This window comes from Bactrocera tryoni, chromosome 1 (genome assembly GCF_016617805.1).
Source record: "Bactrocera tryoni isolate S06 chromosome 1, CSIRO_BtryS06_freeze2, whole genome shotgun sequence".
NCBI lineage: Eukaryota > Metazoa > Arthropoda > Insecta > Diptera > Tephritidae > Bactrocera > Bactrocera tryoni.
This window is the reverse complement of record NC_052499.1, coordinates 718261-742826: the sequence shown is the minus strand read 5'-3', so window position 1 is coordinate 742826 and position 24566 is coordinate 718261. Positions and strand designations below refer to the sequence as shown.

At 35.3% G+C, this 24566-nt stretch overlaps 1 protein-coding gene and 1 long non-coding RNA gene across 4 annotated transcripts in view; one reads left to right on the top strand and one right to left on the bottom strand.

Annotated features, from left to right (window-relative positions):
* Positions 1-780: 780 nt before the first annotated feature.
* LOC120782708 (probable serine/threonine-protein kinase nek3) overlaps positions 781-24566 on the bottom strand; it is a 30656-nt gene continuing 6870 nt past the window's right edge. The window contains exons 2-3 of one of the 2 annotated variants that reach the window (XM_040115126.1): positions 18556-18623; positions 1343-1424 (exon numbers count right to left, since the gene is read on the bottom strand). In XM_040115126.1, coding sequence (XP_039971060.1) covers positions 18599-18623 — 25 coding nt within the window. In that variant the 3' untranslated portion in view covers positions 1343-1424; positions 18556-18598. Of the gene's footprint in view, positions 1425-18555; positions 18624-24566 lie in introns of both variants that reach the window. The other variant, XM_040115125.1, reaches the window with a different exon arrangement.
* LOC120782717 lies at positions 1401-2808 on the top strand. Of its 2 annotated transcripts, none has more exons than XR_005706275.1 (2): positions 1401-1998; positions 2426-2808. It is a non-coding gene; the product is annotated as an uncharacterized LOC120782717 (long non-coding RNA). The 2 variants fall into 2 exon arrangements; XR_005706274.1 differs by lacking the exon at positions 1401-1998 and adding an exon at positions 2242-2273.

Below are 24566 nucleotides of genomic sequence, written 5' to 3'. Positions count from 1 at the left end.
GTAAATTTTTGAGTTGGTCGTCAATTATAGCGAATTCAAAGTATAATATTACATTACCTGATACAATTCAAGAAACAGGTTCAATGAAATTAAAGTTTTAACTACATTTTCTTTACTCTTTAAGTATTTACATGACTAGAGAAACAATCCAATCGGCATTTTGCAAAACTTGATTTGTTTTAAATAAGGATACCTCAACGTACATATGCATGTACTTTTAAATACATTGTATTTGTTATAACAGGTTTACAACTAAATAAATTGTGAACAAATTCACTTACAGAGTTATATGTATTCCTTTTTGTTTTTTTGTTTACAACTTAAAACGATCATTTTTATAAGTCAAATGAATATTGCACCAAACGCAAGCAATTCAGGTTATTCGCATTAGTTTTGTTTATCCAGCAGCTTCCTTAATTATTTGCACACATTACACACATGTACATATGTAACTGGTTGGTCTAAGTAATCTCCGCAATAATCCAAAAAATGGGCTTCAAACTCTTGGAATAAAAACACTTAGTCTATGAACATACAAATACAACACATTTAAATAATCAACAAATTAATGAATATCCTAAAATTCACACATTTTATCGGAGCATCGGTTTTCACTCTTCTTTGAACCTGTCCAACTATGTGATGTATGTATGTTGGTGTGGGAATTCAAAGTGCTTCAGGTTATTGATAATTTTAAATTTTGATCATCGTAGCATTCGTAAGTAAATATTAAATATTTTAACTCATCCTTTGAGTGTATAATTATAAATAACAACAACAAAAACAATTCAAATATATTTTACTCACTAAATTTGTTTATACATAGGTAAGTACATACTTACATATGTACGTAAGACTTTTACTTCGAATCAATATGTCGTACACCTGTAAGTTTTGTGTAATTAGAATTACGAATAACAAACTTTACGAAAAAAGCAGAAAGTTAATTAATAAAAATCAAGTTTTTTTTTGCATACATATACACATGGAATCATTCGAACCAACATTTTGGCCATAACTAAGACTTAGCTTTGCCTGAACACTACAATACTTGTACGGTAGCGAAGGCACTGAATGTGACCTTTTTCGGAAATTCGGATCCTGGTGAGCCACGCGTCTTTATTACTGGTTTCAGCGGATGCCGTGGCTTTAATGTTAAGAGGCCTGCTGATGCCGCTAATTCTTTTAACTTTTGTGAGAATCCACTCGGCGAGTTTATGTCCCTGTTACCCATGCTGTTCTCGCTGTGATAACCGTCTACATTGTCCGCACTTCCATTGTTATTGTTATTACAAGAGGAAATGTTCACAACATTTGCCTGCGATAACGGTACATTATTCACCCTGTACATTTGCCCATTCGTGGAGGGATAGATTATACTGGCAGCGCCACTGCCGTTGGATGCGGTTGCTGGAGTAATGTAACTGTAAATATAAAAGTGAAGAGAGAAACTTTAATAAGAACGGTGCATTATGTTCTTTTAGCTTAATCACACAACTGATTTCAACGATATTTTCAAGAGCGCAAAGTATAATATAAATTTCGGATAGTAAATAATTGTGTACACTACATAAGTATAACTTTGCGTATTCATTCAATTAATTAAGATGAACAGATACATATATCCTAAAAATCTTCATTGATCCGTCTTTCACTAAGAATAATGAGGAATAGATTGACTGCATAGACTGACTTCAACAAGTAAAAGCCAAAAAAAATATACAAAGAAATTCTCGAATCAGTATTTGAGCCTTAACTCTTCACCCTAGATGTTACTGTAATAGTGCCCCTTAAGAACATAACAACATAATTTAAATAAGTAATTCAATTATATTGCCAAAAATTTATGAAAATGAACGATACAAATAAATGGATGTACTTGCATATATATTTATATTATATTATGTTGATCTAACAAATAACTGCGAAATCGTCAGCAGACAAAACACGCGGATTTATTTATTCTACACACACACTTGCACAGATGTTTAAAAGCAGGTAAATGTTAACATACATTGACCCATTATGTTTTAATAAACTTATAAATCTACAAAATCCGCCATTATATATTAGAAGAAGAAAAAAATTACAACGACAAAGGCCTTAGCAACGCCCACTTTCCTGTACTACTTCTCCTCTTTCAAGATGAACGTTATTCAATTTAGATTCATTAATAGAAATATTTCGGCAATTAGTGGAGTGGAGTCGGGAAACTTATTTGAAATTTCAATTAGAGAGCAGCCCTGAATAATGGTTAAAATTTACTTTAAAAGGTTTCGCCAATACTTAAAGACTTTTGTTTAATTTGTTAAATTATTATTTTTCATTGCGTGGAGCCTTCAATCTATCACAAACAATTATATAATCATAAAATGTAAAATTTCTTAAAAAGTTTTATGTTACTTAAATTCACTTTATATTTCAGATCCTTTTCAATATTTTGAAAGGAAAATTTAAATGGATAGATGACCTACAACATCATGCAAACAATTAATTATGGCCGACAAGCTTAGTTGATGAACGATTAGTAAAGTGAAAAGTGTTTTTAGTGGAAACAAACAAATTAGTTGATCACAAGTGAGCAGACTTACAAACCAAGTATGTTCACGTAACCGGCAGGAAATTCATCACCATGCTTGAAAGAAAATATACTCAATATTTTCTCTATATGAGAATGTTTTCAATTATTCCATATTACTCCTCTAATCGTCTACATTGAATATCTGTATTAAGTGCACTTAACTGAAGCCCTGCACCATGGTGACTTTGAAACTATCGCAAATAAAGCTATTAAGATTCTACAAACCATTATGAATGTATTAATTTTCATTGCAGACTAGCTTACGTTTTCTGCAGGGTCGGTGTGAATACATATACATACATTTAAAATCAGTATTAGTAATATTAAAATCAGTATAGTATGTTGATGTTGGGCTTAGTGAGGTAAACAAGTGAGTCAGTGATTCAGCTCTTAGAAAAAACAACACGGTGCCCTGGTAATAGCATCTCGACTCAAGCACTCACATAGATGGTATAATTGCTGCTAATTGTATTAATTAACAGGTACGCCACTTGTTCACGCTCGTGGTGTATACTTGTTCACAAGAAGGTGGATTAAAACGCATGCTATTCGGAAATATAATTTTATACATATCGGTAAATAGAAATTATTTGGTACTGGAGAGGAAAAATGTATTGAAAAATCCTAAATAAAGCACAATTAAGCACTCTTAGAATTGCGCTTTGGGTTTCTGAAGCAATAGCGTGAATTATTTTTCTTTTCAACTTCTGAAGTTACTATTGAAAATTAACTTGATAATATGTATTGGTAAAAAGATTTAGGCGGTATAATTACTTTGATTAAGTTTAGGTGTTAAGAATGTGCGATGCCATTTTGTTATAAGGACGTAAGCACAGAAAAGAATATCACCAGCAAGCCTATTTGCAAACTGTTGAAATTTTGCAAAATATAGAAAAAATGCGTTGTACTGCTGCATATAATTTAGAAGTTGCGTTTCTACCGACAATCTGATTCCAATATGTACACATCTCCACGGAAGGTTGCGTGCAAGAGATCATATAAAAAGTTCATAACTAGTCACACATACTTGCATACATATATTACGACAAAGATGCATTGTGACGGCTTGAGGGCGTGGGAATCCACCAGCATCTAAATGCTTCCATTGTTTTCAACAGTATTGTAAATTAACAAAGATTTCCATGACTGTGAAAATTGCTTTTTCGATATTTAGATAGAAATGAAGAGGTTTTTGAGAAATTAAAAAATCAAATGCGAGAAGATCGCTCCAACAACCTGTGCATCCACTGCCAATTGTGTTTTGTGTTCAGTAATGGACGAAGTATTAGCTTGCCAGATGTGGGATGTTGACATTGAAGTTATGACTTTGAAATATTATGGCATAATGGCTATTTGAAATATTCAACATCAATAACAATAACATAAGTTCACTTACATATTTAAGATCTCCGAATGGACCACAATATAAGTATTTTTAAAAAAGTTCGAAAAATTAATAAAAGCTTGATGGATTTGTTTTCTACAGAGGATATACATATGCATAGTGATATAAATATACAAGTATGTACATGTTTAGCAAATTATAAATTTCAATTTCTGCAAAATGAACAATTTAACTAAAACAAGAAAAAACGTTAACTTCGGCTGCACCGAAGCTAATATACCCTTCACAGGTTCATTTCTTTTAGTAACTATGTGTCTACTTTGTATGGAAGCTATATGCTATAGTAATGCGATCTGAAGAATATTTTCGAATATTATGTTTTTATCTTAAGCAGTAATCCATGTCAAATTTCGTGAAGATACCACGTCAAATGCAAAAGTTTTCTGTACCAGCACTAGATTCCGATCGTTCAGTTTGTATAGCACCTATATGCTATAGTAAGCCGATTTGAACAATTGCCAACTTTTGTGAAGATACATTGTCAAATGTGAAAATTTTCGATACAAGAACTTGATTCCGATCGTTCAGCAGCTATATGCTATAGTGGTTCCGACAAATGAGCAGCTTCTTGAAGAGAAAATGACGTTTACAAAATTCCAAAGCGATATCTTAAAAACTGAGGGACTAGTTCGTATATATACAGATAGACAGACAGACGGACATGGCTAAATCGACTCAGCTCAACATACTAATCATTTATATATATATACATATATACATTATAGGGTCTCCAACGCTTCCTTCTGGGTGTTTCAAACTTCGTGACAAACTTAATATACCCTGTTCAGGGTATAAAAGTAGACGTGCCTTTTCGGAGAACTATTGATTTGTAACAAATTTTGAAAGTTATTTATATTAATTGCATTCAGTGTTTGAGTAGTTTGGAAAGTAATCACAATTGTAAGCAGGCATTTGAAGCTTCATTTGTATCCGTATTCTTCCCATTTATCGTCCGACCTTTTTCAACATTCAGCAATTTTGCAGCATAATTTTCCCAAAGTTTTTCTTTCACGTATGACTGTGCAAGATGGCGGCATCTACGCTTATGAGAGTGGCAGTTTTCACTGCATAAAAGCGAAAGATGCGAAAGTGCAGCACGCATAGGCAAAGAAGAGAGAACGGCAAAAATGTAGAAATGTATTAAAAAATCCTCAAGCGTTAAGTGAAGCGAAGAATGTGCGAGTGAAGTTGGGCGAAAATCTGTGCAGTTCACTGCCTTCATATGCGCTGTGTATTTGCCAGCCATCTGGGTGCAACAAGTTTGTTAGGCGAATCATTAGCGGTAATATGCGGATATGAAATGCGCATGCGCGGCGCATTTATTGTGTTTGCATTTCACTAACGCGTTCACTGATCGCACAGTTAGCAGCTACAGGGGAATTCGTTGCAACAAAAATAACAACATCACGCTGGCGCGCAACGTTGGTTAGCGGTAGCTACCTTCGCTATTCTTCCGCCTTGGCGCTGTGTGCTGCTTCAGTTGTAATTGCATCTACACTTATAAACGCATGCACAAAGCTGCTTGTGTGTATGCCTATGTATGCACATATGAACGTATGTTGCTTTGTTGGCTGCTAACTTGTCTGCACGGTTATTTGGCGCATACGCAACGCATGCGCATGCCACCTGACACCTCTGATCCGCTCTCCTGACAGTCTGTGCAATTATGCGGCCAATTTTCAGTTTCGCCACACACTCGCTACTCGTTATGGACAAATTTCGTAATGACTTTACTTTAGAAGACTACAGCAATTTTGTTTTGCCGCGTCTGTATTGTCCAGCTCTTGGTGTAAGAATTTGTGATGCAATCGAATCGTTTACATAGCTTTCTAACCAGTTCCTATTGCACAACTTATTGCATCAACTTTGCAATGTAGGGAAATAATTCAATATTTGCAATTTTATCTAAACATGCTCTAGGCTTTAGATGGGCTATATTGTATCCAAATCCTAGAGGCGAGAGCACATCCGTTTTTATGATTTTAACATTTCTGAAAAAATGTTAGTATTTTTTAGGAAGCTTACATATTACAGTCAAATAAGAAAATATCACACAAAATGAAAAAATTTAAAGCATACACTTCAAATTCCTTAACAATGGCTGCCATAACCTCGTAGATTTGTATCACGTTATCCCCCGTAGTAGCCGTCACCTAGACATGGCTTATCTGAAACACACATGCGACCACGGTGTAACAGGTGATGGCATCTGCCGGTGTGGTTCTCAGCAGTTGAATACGTCGAATATTTCTGGCATAAACAATGATTGCATTTAGGTGGTACTTATGTAGATACTCAGCAAGAAGATTAGCTCTCTTTTGTTTTTCATGTACATATTTAGTACTTAACACATTTCGGGTATTCTTATTTTGTTTTAAAATTTAAATTCAGTTGATTTTCATTAATTATTGCTCCTTACCCGTTTGACAGCAACAATCACTAACGAAGCATTTAGAACGAATTCGCAATGATGGCATATTTCAAATTAGGCGAAGAAACGGTTTCTTTGATGAGACCTAATATTATTTAAAAACAAACTTTGACGACTTTACTCAGCGATGAGGAATGGAAAAAGTGGCACTGTTGGCAGAGCTTAATAAATTATAATGATTTGCTATAATGCAGCCTCATTTTGAGTTTCTTCTATGCGCTTGGAACGTTTTCGGTATAGGAAATAGTAATCATTCGTTTTATACTGTCTGTACATTTGTTGCTGATGATGCTGCTGATGCTGAGTTAACCTCTTTAAATTTACCAGTTTTTAGCTTTTAACGATTCGGTTTTGTTTTGCAAATCAAAAAAAGCCGAAAACAGTTCAGTTTTCAAAATTCTAACCGATTGACAATGGTCTGGTCGGTTAACATCCAAACACACTTGAATTTTAGCAGCAATCAGGCATTTTTTAAAAAGTAATATGTATGTACATCTGACTGTAAGGGTTAGCAAATAAAGGTGGGCAGAAAGCAGCGCTCAAATTTAAATTTGCTACGATTTGCAAAATGAAAAACTAAATTTAAAAACAAGTTACACCAAATAAAATTATTTTTTTCATAATTCAGGCAAATCAACAAATTGTGTACGCTATTAAGTATTGCTCGGTGGTACTTCCCACCTTTCACCACATTCCGCCCAACTAATAAATTATTTTATATTGTTTTACTAACTGTGAAGCAATATACAGCTTCGGCAACGTCGTCAATCATCAAATTGCAGCAACAACATTAGTTAAACAATAAGTGAAAAAAATAGTTACCAACTGCTACATGCAACATGTTGCAGTTGACTGGATAAGAATTTCATTGCAATTCATTTCCTGCGCTTGCACTGGATCCAACAACTCCACCATTGTCGAAGCTGCGGACTACATATAGCACTTTTGATAAATTTCATCATTGATAGAAGTTGAGAGAAAAATGTTAGCGTGCCAAAGCCGAATGTTAAAAAATAGAGAAAAGACTGTGGAGGTTAACTGAAGTTCAAGAATTTCATTCAGTCGACAATGCGATCATTCATTTAGCAGTAACGGAAAATGGAAGCGATAGGATGGGATCGTGCGATTTAGCCGCTGCGGCAGAATGGAGAGCATAGCGAAAGAATATTTCAAAACTATTTCCCCAGCACACGGTAGAAAAGAAATGCTCGACTGTTTTTATAATTATTCCTGTAGTAGTTTTCTAAAGTCTACGAACGGTGCTTGTATGCGTTTAATGATCAATGACGGCGAAATGAGCTGATAAGGAGTTGGCATATAAAAAGCAGACCAAAAAAACGACAAAGGTGATGTCAGGGGCAGCCGTAGCGTTAGCGGAAATATTAAAATTGAAACTGCATCGCGATGAACTATATAACACAGCGTGTAACGAACCTGACCAAAAGGAAGAAATCAGAGCAAAAATTGATGATAAAACAAAAATAATTTCGTTTATGATGCCAATGTGATATCACAGCGTGAATTTCGTTAAATATATACAGACAAGCTCGGGCATCCGTATTGGTGCAGTGATTGGCTTGAGCCCAGCGACAGCAACTAAATCACCGCAACACCCAGGTTGCAGCGGCAACACTGCCACTGATGGCAACAGCGATCAGTGGACGACGGTCAACACACAGACAACAAGCTGTGTTTGGGAACCGGGCGCTCAAAGGCTATTAAGGAGAAATTAAAAAACGCCAATGGGATGCCGGGTAAGTGCATTGCTTTAGCGACCGTTGCTGTGTAAATCAGTTTGCTGATGTTGCCGCAATGCTTGCCGCGCCACTCCATTACCAGGGAGAAAGGGAAAAGCCGTTGCGCCTCATTTGCGACGCATTTCCACGCCAAATAAACTGCATGCAGTATTCATGCTGCTGCTTTTGCTACAGCATAGTGCTGTTGCCAGCGACGCCGTTACAGCTGAGCGTGCAAAAAAGCATTTCACTATCGAAAACGGGGTTAATGGGCAAAGTTGATTAGTTGCTTAGTAATGAATATTTCTATCGGCATATGATTGCCGGTGATGATGGACATACATGAAATTATGATGATGATGGGGGACGTTAAACATTGAAAACTGTTTTCCATCCATCAATTTTAATATTTAGCAAAACAGGTTTCTATTTTATTATTTATAGTATTTTTATATAAAATATTTTATTCCATTAATAGCTTAAAAATATGTACTTTCAATAAGAGATATACAAATAAGCAGGAATTAATAATTTGACAAGAAGGCATCCGCCCGGCACAAGCATGCTGCTTAGGCTCTCAGCCAAACGTTCATTTTGTTATTACAATTCGCATAGATGTCTCGCGAAAATTTGTGAAAAATGTAATAGAAATGAGAACTAAAATATTATGTGTAATTGGCTTGAGGGAATCAAGTAGTTGGGGAATAACATGACTTAATTGACTATAATTTCAACTGTTATGTACATATGTGTGTAACAGCTAAGATAACACTAAAAATATTGTTTGTGTTAATAATAATGAAGAACAAAAATTACTCGAAACCAGCAGAGCAATGAGAGTCAAGTAAGTTAAAACAGTAGGGTAATATTTGTTCATGTGCGTCTGCATAACTACATGGCAGCGTCAACGATTTCTCAATAGTGGCAAACAATCAATACCATAACTGAGAGTTCGAGATTCCTTCGCAGTAAATAGAGACAATGTTTGAACAACTCACCAAACACTGCAAATAATAAATCAAATAGGTTAATAGCATTGTTTTTGTACGTATTTTTTAAACATTGAAGTTAGTGATGATCTTGTTGCTGAGTAGATTTGCGTGCAAGGCTTGGTTTCATAATTCAATGTTAGTATGGTATTACATTGCGAAGTGTGGATTTTTGCATTTTTGTTGAGAAATAAATAAACATTTTTAAGTAAACGATTACCGGCATGGAACACGGATTTTGAACATTTAAAGCGCTAATTAATACATAACACACGTTTTTTTTATACCATAAGCTGTAAGCATTACCCTTTTGCCTACCCAGTTGCCACCTAAATCACAAGATTTGGTTCCTTTTGCAAGTGCTAGTTTGTCCAACTTTCTAGAAACGGTGCTAAAAACCCTACCTTATTTTACTTAACTCAAGGATTTTCAAAAGTGTTCTGCTAATTCAGCAGATTTTGATGTTAAAGATGCTTTTTTAATAGTATACCATGGGCAAATGCGTGATGTGAACATGAACGAAAGTTCGTTGCTTGAGTCTTTAGTTAATAACAGCGGTAACGCTTCCTGCCGCTCCCAAGCTACTGTAACGGACGGCGTGAATAATCACGGAAACACACCAAATATGGAGCCGTGAAAACAAAATGTATCACAAACTAAATCAACGATAATTACTGCAACTAATACACTTCGTATAGTTTCCTCCGAGTGTAACGGTACATAAATTGGCGAGACTATTATACGATAGCAAGTGCGCATTGAAAATATGCGCCAAAGTAATAACTTAAATCAACAAATGGTTATGGTGACGCGCTTTTACTCAACATCCACAAACACAGAGGCTCCAAACTGAGGAACAAGCGGGATGTAAAAAGGAGAGTGTGAAAATATCAAATTACACAACACACAATTTTACTCCAATAGCGATAGTTTAAACATGCCATTCGAAAATAATACCGATGAAATTGATTATGAAAATAGAAGTCAACAAATGGCTAGTATAGTAATTGATGAAAGTTAGAATTTTGAAACTAAAAATATGCCACTGCAAGAACATTGTGCAATAACAACAAATAATATGTTTGAGCAAAAACAGCAAACACTGCTATAGAAGCATTCAGTCATTTATGCACTCAGCGTGTAGTGGAAGCCAATTTGAGCGTCAGTCACCATCGCACCAAGCTGCCCTCTGCACACCAACCCATGTGCCAGATGCTGGGAGCTGCGAGTTGTCTCCTTAGCTGCCACCGCTTGATTCTTATGCTTCAGCGCTCTCTGTCATGATCTTGTTCTTATTGCTATTGCACCTTTGTTGTTGTGGTTTATTGGTGGTTCCTGTTTTTGCAAAGTGGTAATTATATACTTTGAGATGTGTTTAACATGCAACACCGCCGTTGCGTTGCAAGCCATGTCGAGAGTTTTGACAGTGAGCAGTTGGATGATAACACGGTGGCTCGCGAGGAACTAGGTAGTTGAGTACATGCGCGGTGCAGCTGTGACTGCCTGCTGTGTGCACGCTTCACATGCTTTCATATATGCCATTTCTTATGTTGTTGTTGCAACAATAACGGCAAAAACACCGTGAATTCGGTGATCTGAATGAGAACAAAGAAGAGTTTGTTTTTCTAGCTCATGCTTCATTTGTTCGTACATAGTTTTCGAGCGAGGTGCACATTAATATCTGGACTGTATTGCTGAATGTACTTGTTGTTGCCGCCGTGATTGCAATGGGAATCTATTTAACTGGAAGCTCTGCACTGTGCACACGACGCTCAGTGCTAACATTGTACTGCCGAGGAGGTCAAATATTTGATTATCGCACGAGTGTGAAAAATTTTATGGGAAAAACGCTACTTAAGCAAATACGCTTTCCACCGGGATATTTGATGCGAGGCGAGTTTATGGTACACGAAAGACGATTTTTGCTTGAATGTATGTTCTCCGTGGAGACCACGCTGTTCCTGCTGCCTTTTTGAAAACTGCGGCTAAGCTAAGTGAAGTATATGATTTCATTGAAGCCTAGAAACGCCTTTGAGTGTTGTTGTCAGAGTAGCAAGGAATTAGGCGATATACTTATCATACATACTTGTACATCGTGAGAGTGGTGAATAGTTATTTTTGATTTACTCACACCTTAGAAAACGAAACTAGGTAATGAAAATCATTCGTAGTATCTGTAAAAATATTATTCTAAATGCCGGAAGCCATGATAGAAGCAAGAGAAAAAACCTCAATAATGACAGGAAAATTACATCTTAATTGTAAATTTTTCTTCTTCGAGATTTTGTAGTAAATTACGAAGCTATGTACCTTTATTATGTGTTTCAATAAAAGGTGGCCGCCGTTAAGGATTCTTTTGGACGAACTATTATATATTGGCCCATGCCATTCCTTCTTTCCAATTTTGTAAATCCAAGATTTATTTATATAGTTAGAGTTTGCCCGCTTTTTTCTTCGTTCAAATGAACGACTCATAGATTTGGATGAAAGACACACATGCAAATCATTCTGTCTGTCGTATAGAATCTATAATTGCAGCTACAATAATAACAAACGCGAAGATTCCAGCGGAGACAACTGATCCTACGTCATTTGCCACGCTTTTACTCTCGGCCTTTTACATTTTTTCGAAGACACCGTCTTCAAAGTTAAGAACCGGCTTCCGTTTCCATGTGGGAGTATTACAGTAGCGGTAGTTGCAGTAATAATATAAACTTCATATAAATGCAGAATTTGCATGCTATTTGCACCTAGTGCGAGTTTTGTTGCTGATTTTGCCCTTCTTGTCGGCTTAGTACTAACGCCACCTTGCTTGTGTTCCCTGAGTGCGGTTGTTGTGCACTCACACAGTTATTGCTATCGTCAACGGAAGCGTCCTTGCTGTGCCGGTGCTGGGTGATTGTCGTACTTATTGCACTGTTCTCGCCTTTTGTGGGTGATTTCAATGACTGCAACTGCCGTTGTGGCTTTCTAACAAATTTTGATTCAGATTATTATCGTTGTTGGGTCTACTTGGCTTGGCGCCCATACGTTGCTCTCGTGTTTTCCTATTTCTGTCATTCTTACCTTTGTTTGTTATTCGAATGAACGTCAGTGCCCTAGTGACCAGTTGAACTACATTATTCTGACAGTTCGTTTGCTATTCGTTTCAAGTGCAATAACAAATAGGTTTAACAGTGGTATCAACAGTTACACTTTCCTACAATTGCCAGCTGCTGCTGCATTGAATGTTAAATACGAAATTTCAAATTGAAGAAAACTAAATACAACCAAACCAACAAAAAGGCATAAGAAGGGCAAGACAGCAGGGGAATAGTAGAAATTTGCGAAACGAATTGCTGCCCGCTGAGTTGTCTGTTATTGCGCTTCCAGTCGCCAATTTCTATTACATCTTGGTTTACACTCCGTTGCTTATTTATATATCATTGCTTTTGTCGCTTGGTTGGCTGCTTTTGTCGCTTGGTTGGCACCCTTTGGTGCGACTTCTTAATTTGAATTTGATGGTTTGCTGTTTATTCACTCCATGCGTGTTTTTTGTGGCGTTTTTCATTTTTTTCTCATTAACTGATTATACTATTGCTTATATGTTTCCGAAGCAGACGTGTTTAGAGAAATCTCATGCTTTCTTTTTTCTTAAATTCAACACAGTGAAATTTTCGAATTCATTTGTACATAATAAATATATACAAACTATACGCACGTGTATTCTTCATTGGAGTTGCTATTGATAACTCTACTAGCTTCTTCGCGTTATAAGCGAAGTCTATATCTAGTGACATTTATGTTTAGAGAATTAAATGGTAAACGATTTCTGCTCATTGGAAGCTATTAGGAATACATTATAGTAAATGGCATCTATTACGATAATATTTATACTCTTGCAACATGTTGCTACAGAGTATATCAGCTAAAACTAATCGAGATATATATAGGGTACATACATATGTATATATACTTATATATATAAATGATGAGGATGACGAGACAAGTTGAGACTCCTGCGAAATTAGACCATTACCATAACTGAATACTAAATTAAGATACATATAAGACTTTAATTTGGCACAGAAGATCCCAGGAGCATCTGTGGGATTTTTTTTTTTAAGTGGACGTAGTTCCTCCCTCTATTAAGTTAAAAGTTCATATCTCCAAAACTACGAAAGCTACAACAACCAAATTCGCCTAGCGCTATTATATATTATGGTTTTATAAGAACTTTTACCAAAAGTGTGAAAATGGATGAAATCGGATGATAACCCCGCTCACTCCCCATATAACAGTACAGTTAAAATCTACTAAAACCACGATAAATCAATAACTAAATACTCCAAAGGCATGAAAATTTACCCCTGACATGGTATGAGAGCTTTAAAGTAGCTAAGGTCAAAATTGGACTATGGGCGTGCAACCGTCCACTTTTAGGTGAAATTACATGACATTCTTATAAGATTCTCGTGTTACAGTGTGAAAATGGGTGACCGGACTACAGCTACGCCTACTTTCCATATAACACAATTTTAAAATCTATTTGAAACTTTCACTTTGCAGTATACAAATCAAGAATGAATTACTCACTATATCAGAATACAACTTTGCACGAATAGTTCATTAGAGGTGTATGACTAAAAATTGACTGAATCAAACCAAAACTGCACAAACCCCTAAGCACTGAATTTGTGGACACAGTGCTTACTGTTGAATTTTTACCGAAAATATCGGTCAATATGTGAGATATATAATTCGAATTCAGAGATAATCCTTTTCTCATAGTGGTATGTCTTTGTGCCTAAAATTGATAAAATTGGGCGAAAACTTGAGCTAGGCCCCAAACCTATAACTAAATTCTGACTTACTTCATATATTTTGTGATTGTATGTGAACAAGCTTGATTAACCGTTGAGAGTATTTTATTTACTTGTGGCAATTACATGTAGTATTGAAAAAAATATATTAAATCGGGTCAATACTATCTTATATGTATATGTCTAATATAAAATCTTCAAACTATCGTTAAAATTCACTGAACGCATAAACATATACATATGTATATGTATAATATAGTTTAATACCAAAACTATGTAAAATTGGTCTACGAATTACCCAAGTTACTATATACATATGTATGCATAATTATTCTCATTACTCTAAGAAATATTTAGCATCTTAAGGTATTTCTCAGGCTTTGATTCTTGCAAGTTGTAAGAGTATGAAATGTTACGAAAACGTTCGAAAATACGTGCTCTTTAAATTAACGATACGTTACGCTCTGAAAAATTTGGTGTTTAGAACTATTTGACCACTACAGAGTCCATTATCGTAATTCGAAAAGAATATCTAGTAAAAATCTAAACTCACTTACTTCCTTTTTAGGTATAAGGATTATGAAAACCTGCGATCCTACTTTATTTTACTTTACTTCATATCATGTACATACATATGTATCCGTATGTATATTGACCCAAATATGAAATATTCGTATACTAATCAAATTAAGAGAGGTTAACAAAACTCAATTTGGCATCAAACTCCGAAGATACCAATCGATATACACCATGAATGGTTAATATTATCCCGAGAGAGATCAAGAGACTTGGTAAAAGTAAATATACATATATGTACATATATTCATTAATTGTGTATAAATTGATGTGCAATTTGACGTACATAAGTATGTATGTATTTACAGTTACATAATATTTGGGTCAACACTTTTGCTTAGTAAAGCATGCATATATTGTATGTGGGTGTGAGTGTATATAACATTTCAATTATACGCAAGTATGATAATATTATGTTTGGTGTATGCATGTATGTTCACGGATTTAAAATAATTGAAAAGAGGCTTTGTTAACGGGCAGATGAGTAGTCGTGAAGATGCCATATTTTTGCAATTTTTATTGCGGAGATTACATAACAATTTTCAGTTGTGCTTCACCAATATAAACAGAGAATTGAATACTTTTTTCTGTTTTATAAATACATACATACATATTTATTTGAAATTTCAGTTTTATAGCGAAAGTGATCATTAATTACATGGTAATTGTATAAGTATGTGTCACCCCGGTTTTGCTTGTACAAATCCCACTAACAACATATTTCCATAAGGGGCTTCTATTGACTGACATATGTATATTTAAATGTGCAGTCTTTTGAGTCGACTAAAGTGCGTGGTATGCTCCTGCTCCCGCCAGCTCGGCTCTTGCCGTTTTTAACGTGGCTACTTCAGCTTCAAGTGTTTTTCAATCACAACTCAGTTGATGTTATTCGTTTAGTTGTATATTGTTATTGTTGGTTGTTTGCGCTAGTATCAATATTTTTGGTTTTGTTGTAGGCTTTCGAATGATGTGCACTTATCGCAGATTGAAGTTGTGCGGTCACTTTTGCAATGTATCGCTGGCTTCAGAGGCCGCTTGCAAGATACCAATAACATCATGTGAGGTTTCTTCATAAGCATTTATCGTGAAAACACTTGTGTGGGGCCTGAGTGATGCATACTGGCATGTCTATATGTACAGCATAAAGAAATTTTTTGTTTTGCAAAATTAACTAAATGGGAAATTTCACTTTCAAATTGTTTGTATTGATTAAAAAAAAACAAAAAAAAAATCAATGAGACAAAAAAGGAAATAAATAACTCTTTGAGTTAACAATAACCAAACTTGTTTAAGCAGTTTGAATAAATCGTTTACAGGCGGTGCTTGAACATAATTGCGTATAAATGCACTTTTTACATACGTTGAATGGACCTGCCAGTTTTAAGCTCATTATGATCACTTGACTACGGCCGAATGACCGTCTATAAATATAGATTTCATTCCCAGAAAAAGTTCAGGCCATCAATAATTTCAAAGTTATTCGATTTCGTAATTTTTATGAAGGTTATCAGAGATAGTTTAGCGACGATCTTTAAGTCATTTCTTATTAAGTCTTAATAAAATAATAGCCATGCTTACTGGGATGTATATTTAATGGGAATATAATTATATGAAATCTTAGATCAATAATAGCATTTGTATTCATATACAATCCAATTCGTCTTCGAAATATGGGTTTTCCATAATATAATGTACATATGTATGTATGGGGATGGGGGAGACTCAATCGCAATTTGTCACCGTTTACAAGGAAGTAACGACGGAAAGCCATTACTTTTAACAACAAATGCTATTGTTGAAGTTATGTGGAGAAAGTTACGGCGAAGAGCAAATATGCACCTACATTGGCGAACTTAGATACTCTCCAGAGACAGTAGGTAGACAGACGGACAGGTGGACGAATTTAAAATATACGTATATACATAAAACGATATGAGTATAAATATGATAGTGGAATAAAAGCTGTACTTTGTAAAATTTTATGAATAGTTCAAAATCCTCACTTCATCATCGATTTACATACATACGTAGTTTACCTGCACATGGATACACATTTTGAACAATCACGAAACCCTCCAACCCACCATCAGTTGACCAACACAGGAGGCACCGCAACGTGATCATAAAAAATTTGATTTTTTGCTTTCGTCTGGTAACTTTTACTTTCGCTTAAATAATTAGCCCTGTGTTATTGCTCTCATGTGGAATGAACGTTCGGCGTGTTGTGGTAAAGCTACGACGGCGAATAAGTGTGCAGCATAAGGCAGAAATACAGAAATAATCGCTATGGTCAACAATCGCTGGCATTACCGTCAAGTCAACTGTCAGCACCAAGCGATGCGGAGTTATCAAAAATTGCTTTGAAGAAAGCTTGGAGAGCAAAAATAAACGAACCCGAAATGAGACTCTGCCGCAGTAACACTTTACGAGTAGGTTACAATTGAAGTTTCCAACTTGTGTTATTTACGTATTTATGAAATAATTGCTTTTCGGTCACTTGGATCGCTTTTAGGACTCTATATATATTTTGTACATTACTTTTTTGAGTGGCTGCATTACGTTGTTACCTCATTTGAAGTTCAGCATTTCGTAAGACTGGATTATTTATACTCAAATGTTATACAAACATTTATATTTAAATACGTACGTACATACAGCACTTGCTACTCTCAAGGAGCCAAATGTAAACTTGGTTATATAGAAATCTTGCAATAAAAAATTTTGTATTTTTATTATTGCCACATGTTGCTACAGAGTTGTCCCAAAATAACGGTTGTTTGTTTCATCAGGATTAAGAAAGAAGTTGAAATTCAGTTGACTGTTCGTCCGTTAATCTGTGAGAACAGTAACTTGAATAAAAATGGAGATATCTTCATGAAACTTGGTACACGACAATTGACATGCCCACAAATGACGTTTTGCCGAAATCCCACATTGCCATTAAGTTCCATAATAAGATGCTATATTGTTATTTGGTATACTGAATCACTTAAGCAGGGGCATCCGCAGTTTAAATAAATATTGTTAAAAAAAAAACCTAAAAAGCATACGTTTAAAGCTCACCAAACTAAAAAATGAACAAGTAAGGAAGGGCTCTTGCAACTTTCCAGAACCAAACTAGAGAAATAACTTAAGGGTCAAAACGTCAACCAGAGGGAGCGGAATCCAAGCCATATGTTCAAAAATACTTACATTAGTTATATGGGGCTAGGTCAAGTTTTCGTCCAATTTTATTAATTTTAGGCACAAAGATACATCGTTTTAAGAAAAACATGTTCTCTCTATTTTATTAAGAAAACTCACATATTAGCAGATATATTCGGTATAAAGTCACCCAGAAGTTCGAAAATCTTTCAATTAGGCATATAGATCTGATTAGTCCAATTTTTGATGCATTGGTCATAAGGTGGCATACTTCAAAGACACTATTCGTGCAATGTTTCATCTCATTATATTAATTTAAATATAATCCGAATGTTAACATAATGTCACGTACCGAATTTAGTTGGTTATATGGGGAGCGAGTAGAGTTATGCCCCGATTTTATTCATTTTCACACTATCCGTAGGAGTTTTTATAAGACTTTAAAGGTTTTTTTAATGAAGTTCTATGGGCGTGGCATTTGTCCGATTACGCCCATCTATGAACATTTGGTAAATGTGTTTACAGATGTGTTACATTTGAGTGAACGTGGCCGATATCAGCCAGCGGGTGATCCACCGCGATTAAAAAACACTACTAAAAGAATCAAAACGATTTTATGATAAACGTTTTAAATGCAAATATTTCACATTTATGTTTAACAAAAACTTTACTTCCACAAAATTCATTCAGGTATTTTTTCTGACACCATGACTCTTCTAATATCAGCTGTTCAAAATTCCCTGATATCTGTCGCCTTCATCCTCGCCAAATTAAGCCAAGTAAGTTATGGCGTGAGCATTCCTAATCTACATAAATGACAGTTGGCGGCAACATAATCACGACGTTGAAAGATTAAAGCCGCCTAATTTCTAGTTTTCGAAAGTATCTTACGTTTGGTTCCGCCTTAATTTAACGCTTCCTCACTTCCTCGTTGTTAAATTATTTTAATATGTACATACCTGCAAAATAAAATAAACAGAAAACGATTCCATTAAATACTTAATTGTAAATAAAATTGTTAGATGTTAAAAATTCAAGGTAAAACTAATTGAATACATTTCGCGATGAAGTCAACTGTAAGATTGATTCCAACAAAATTCGGTAGAAAACAAAAACAAATATGTACAAATACACAAGATAGTGGGTCTCCAAGACTATCACAGAGTGACCCACATTTCATGGTAACACCAAACAAGTGACACACATCTATTGTAACCAACAGTGTTCATACGAACATAAGTACAAGTACATATGTATATACATTCATACGAGGTTGGCAGCACGCGTTGGTTTTACAAATACCGCGTTATGCTAATAATTCAAATTTCAAATATGTAGCTACGAGTCACAGTTTTCGTGTGGGTTAGCCGAGGAGTCTTTTCAACATCTTCGAGGTTCTATTGACCTGGTGGTGCACCTGTATAAGCAAGAGCGGAAATGGCATTGAATGACTTTGTGCAAATTTAGCATTTTTGCAAATAAGACAACGACGTGAAACCTATTTATTCCAAATACAAAAATAAAGCTTTGTGAACAACAATAACATGACAAACACAAAAACTTACGCCTCAACACAAGCTAAATTTGTTCGTAATGACCTTAGCAACACCAGTAGCCTTGTTGAGGACGCCCTCATGTGAGTTAACGTCATTACCACCAACGTAGTTTTTATTGCCTCTTGATACCTGTGATGAATAGGCATCAATATTCCAATTGTAATATTTCGTGATAGAACATAGAAGATCACCAGCTATTAGGAGTAAGACCATAACCCATTTCTTGTATAACGATAATAACAATACAAAGTGAATACGCTGACCACTGCGTTTTCGAAGTCATTCGTCTAGACTTACATATGTATGTATATTCATACAATCAAGAAAATATCATATTGGATTCGGATGAAATGTAGAATTCGGATGCAAACATCGTAAAATGAAAGTGTTTTCGGTTTCACACTAAAATATTCCCCCGCCAAAACGTTGTCGATGATGATCGCACCAATCTCTTATTAACTGACAGCACGTCACGTCGACCGATTACTCACCTGCAGCTATGAATTCAGCGCAACAAAAGCCGTTAAAGCAAACAGTTTGAAAATGTACAAAATAGCTCCAGCTTTCTTCTTCGGCAGGCCCGTGACCCAGAGTGACCCCCTAAGCAAAAGTTAAGAGGTATGTACATATATGTGAATAGTGAGACCTTATGAATTTCCAATGAGTAGATACATACAACGAAGCGAAATGGCTCACTGGATAAATTTTAATGATCGTATTAAAATAGAGGCAGCGACGAAAACGAAACTCAAGAAGCAGAAGAGAAACAGAGAAGAAAATAAACGCCGAAATGAAGGAAAGGAAATTAAAATGAGATGAACCAGAGTCAAAAACCAAACAAACTACCATGAGGAAAATCGAAGAAAAAATCAAAAATAATTATGAACAAGATATTGGATTGGGGGATCGGTTTGGGGTGAAATTTTTCCTTTCAAACAACACATAATCTTCGGGGTTTCTGTGAATATACCCACAATAACATTCGTTGAAATGTGCAGATGTACATTTTTATATTCATGGATTCACATAAATGTCGCATATACAAGTTATGTATACATATGTATGTATATGCATGTATGCATGAGAAGATCAGGACTGGTACAAGTACACACATATGTATATGTAAATATCCAACGTACAGCCGATCTCCCAGACACAATCGTGCGTCCATGCGCACCTTTCTCTTGTGCATAATTTAAAGGCGGCATAAAACAGCAATAACAACTAAAAATAAAAAACAAAAAATCACATTCGCATTTATTAGTACGTGTTTGTAGTAGGAACTAGTGTTATTGTTGCTATTATTGTCGGTATATTACTGCTGTTTGCCACAACCGAATGGGGCTTAGATGGAAACAGCGGCTTTTTATGCGACTACTCGCGCTACCATCTGTCCGGAGTTGATTGTTATTGTAGATGCCGCGAAGCAAGCACATTGTTGATGTGTGCCGGGTCGTCGCTGGCTGGCAATTTCTCACTTGAAATCACATTTTTCATTTTCAATGCAACGGCAAAAGTCGCTCACCGAAAGTTACAGAAAAACACAAACAACAACAACAATAATGGCTTGCATTCGCTGAAGACACAAAGGGGTTTAGCCGACGCAGTGCATTGGCTTCTTATTATTATTTTTGCTTCTGTCATTGTTGTGGATGCCTTTTGTTATATACACATGTGGTTAAGTATACATATAAACTATACATATATGAATGTAAATGTATATGTATACTTACTATCTTGGTTTTTACATATCAGTGTAAAGCAGCGCGATCAAGTCTTGGTAAGGTGCGAAGAGGAACCTTACAGTGTGGTTGCTACTTTTATTGTGGCAGTTCACTCGGCTTTTCGAACTTTTCTTATAATTGAAAGTGGAGTTAATGCTCTTGCAGCAGCATCCATTTGCACATTTGCAAATGCTCTTATTTACATACTTTCTTATTAACGCTCACTCTTGGATTCATGTAAGCGCAGAGCCATATACGCACAGCACACTTGCATATGCATTCAATTACAGCAACAGTATTACTGAAGGAAAATTAAACTGATTCAGACGCAATTAAACTACAAACACAACAAGTGCAATGGCTAAAACTATAGACTCGGCAATACACATAAACATACCAGAAAAAGCTGCAACGCATACAAATACAAAACGGAAAGACTTAAGAGTTCATTAACACAGAACTAAGAGCAAATAACCACCGCCGCACCCGGAAAATTGCTATTAAAGCCTCAATTTCAATTGATACATTAAAAAAAACAATCACAACAAAAATAACGATTCGTTACATACATATGTACACATGTGTATGGCGAAGAAATGTGAATGCTTTCATAAGTTCAGTGTTTAATTGCATAAGTTCAAATTAACTTAGCAGAAGTTTTGCTGAAGTAGTAGCTTTTGCCTTAGTACCAACTTATGTATATTAGTACTGCATTATTATAATTTATAATATAAAAAATATGGAGTTTGTTAGCGAAACAAGCTGCTGGTTTATAAATCCTTAAAATAAACAAAGATTTCGCTACCAAATTATCGTGTGTCGAAGCAATTAAATCTAATTAGTTATTTTCAATGTAAAACGCAACAATTGTAGTGTTTTGAAGTTTGCCTTAAAAGCTGAATTGAAGTTTTCTTTTGCTAAGTTGACAACACTCTAAAGAGGAAAGGTTTCATGTTTGCTTGTTTAAATTAAATATAGGTTCCAAGACTACTTAACGGGCTAGAAAAATTCTTTCATCGTTGGGAATCAACACTATCTCTGCTGAGCATAGCCTAATTATATTTGCAAAAAAGTTAGAGATCTGTAGTCTAAGGTATAAAAAAATTACCAAAATAATCCCTTACATCATGTCCTACGATTTTTGCAGAACATATAATTATAACAAAATCTCCCAATAGCATATGTATAACAGTTATATGGTAGTTAAGTCACAATAAGCGTTCTTTTATTTAAAAAGCTCTCTATTTGTACTTTGATATTAATCTTTATCAAAATTTGTTACTACTCGTATAGTATATTCAAAACTTATTCAATAGCTTTATTTTTTAAATATTTGATTCTGGGGCAGTATCGATCCGATTTTATTTATTTTTGCCATGACCACATACTATTAACGTGCCACAAATGGCACTAATAAAATGTTCACTGGATTTCATTAAGGTACCTCGCATACCATCACCAATCATATGGAGTAAAGTCAGCCGGATGTTCGAAAATCCTTATATAATATTACTTATATGGAGCTAGGTGAAATTTCCGCCCAATTTTATGCCGCTTAGACAAAAAGACACGCTCTGTTAATTTTATTAAGAAAACTCACTTATAGGCCGATATATGCGGTTTAAAGTCACACGGAAGTACAATAATCTTGCTATTAGGTATATAGGGGCTAAGGGGAGTATTGACCCAATTCAACTCATTTTTAACAGAAAGACATACTATTATTAAAGGTCCGCATATTCGGTACCCAGAGGCTTGAACAGTTTTGGCTCGATTTAGAGAATTGTTGGTCATAAGATGGCATATTTCAAAGGCACTATTACTGCAACGGTTTATATCAACTTGTTATATCAAGAAGAAGGAGTAAAAGGAATTTAAAATTGTGACATATGGGAAGTAGACGTTGTTGTAGTTCGATTTCCTCCACTTTTACATCGTGAGATAGGAATGTTAAAATAGTGGGATCTACTGTATTTGGTTGGAATGGGTCGAGCAGGTCCCGAGATATAAGATTTCATCTAAAAGAGGGCATTGCCACGGCCATTGTTCCTTTAAGACCCAGTAAAACCATTTAGGGAGTAGAATTTAGAGTATCTGCCGTATTTATTTGTTGATTTATTCGCATTATTTGGCGAATTTGGTTATTTTAGCTTGAACGGTTTAAGAGATATGTTTATTTAACCTATTAGGAGAGGCGGTCAGGGCTACTGTGACTCTCTGTGCCAAATTACAGTTTTATACCTTAATTTAGTAATTTTCACGGACGGTCAGATAGAAAGTCACACGGTTTTGAACTCATCTCTTCATCCTGATCATTTACAATTATATACATATATATGTACATATATGACTCTATATCTATCTCGATCAGTTTACATGATACATACAACCGATAGGTGAACAAAACTATTCTACTGTGTAGCAACATGTTGCAACAGTATAAAAATCGTAACAACGTTATCCAAATCAAATAAGACACACAAATCAAACCTTTATTAAACCAATAAAAATAGCCAAGTTTCAGTTGAACCGAACATTAAGTATTGTCGCTGGAGTATAAAAAAGTAAAAACCATTCAGATATCCGTGCATATGGAACGATTTTGCACAATTTTAGCGCCGAATCAAAATGAACTAAAGAAATTATTCTCAACGCAGTGCCTTTATACGAGTGCGAAAAGAAATCGTAGTTGTCATCGGATTCCAACCGTTTACACCTAAGTATTAAAATTAAGTGTCCAGCAATTTCTGCTACGTTAGCTCAAAGAATTAGGGGATAGCCACATTTTATATATGTATAACACTGTAGCAACGCTCGCCAATGCGCCCATAAAATATCTAGATTTATATATATTAAAACCATAACGTTTAAGAAACAGGCATAAAGTTATGAAAATTATTATATTATTATGCTGCAAAATATTTCATAAGTTTGTTAAAGAAAAACTACTAAATATTAACAAATATGAAACATTAAATAATCCATTAAAAATATCATTGAGGGTGTCCTTTTATACTTGCATTGCATGGTATTATTCTTCGAGATCACACAACTTCGCCAGTTACCTCTATCTTTAACGAGGTCATGCCAGTTGTACATACCAAGTGCAGAGAGGTCATTATGGACTTGTCCCATTGGATGCGTGGGCGCCCTTGCCTACGTTGTCGCGAATCGAAGAAGCTTTTCGCTGGATCATCATCTTCCATGCGAACGACAACACCGACAAAATTAACGCAAGAAAAACGATCGAAAAACAGGTTACCGGCCAATGGACCGACAACATAGTACTGGCAGCTGGAGCTAATCTGAGATATAATCGAGCCGAACACTTGTTTTCCTTTGTCAAAAATAAGAGAGTTCTATGAAAAGTTTGTGATAACTACAGTGGACAGTAAAGATAAGGAAGTGCATAAAAAGTAACGGACCCACATTTTCATACTGAGGATCATACTTTCTTTCCTGTTATTAACCGCTTCTGCAGCGTTGACATAAAGATGAAATTTTTTAATTCCTATTGGGGTTGGAGCGTAAAAATGTGCCGAGCCTCATAATCATTAATGAATTGACGAACTGCCATAGTTAGCGAAAAGTTAACCTATCATGTTGTTAAATGATCATTCTA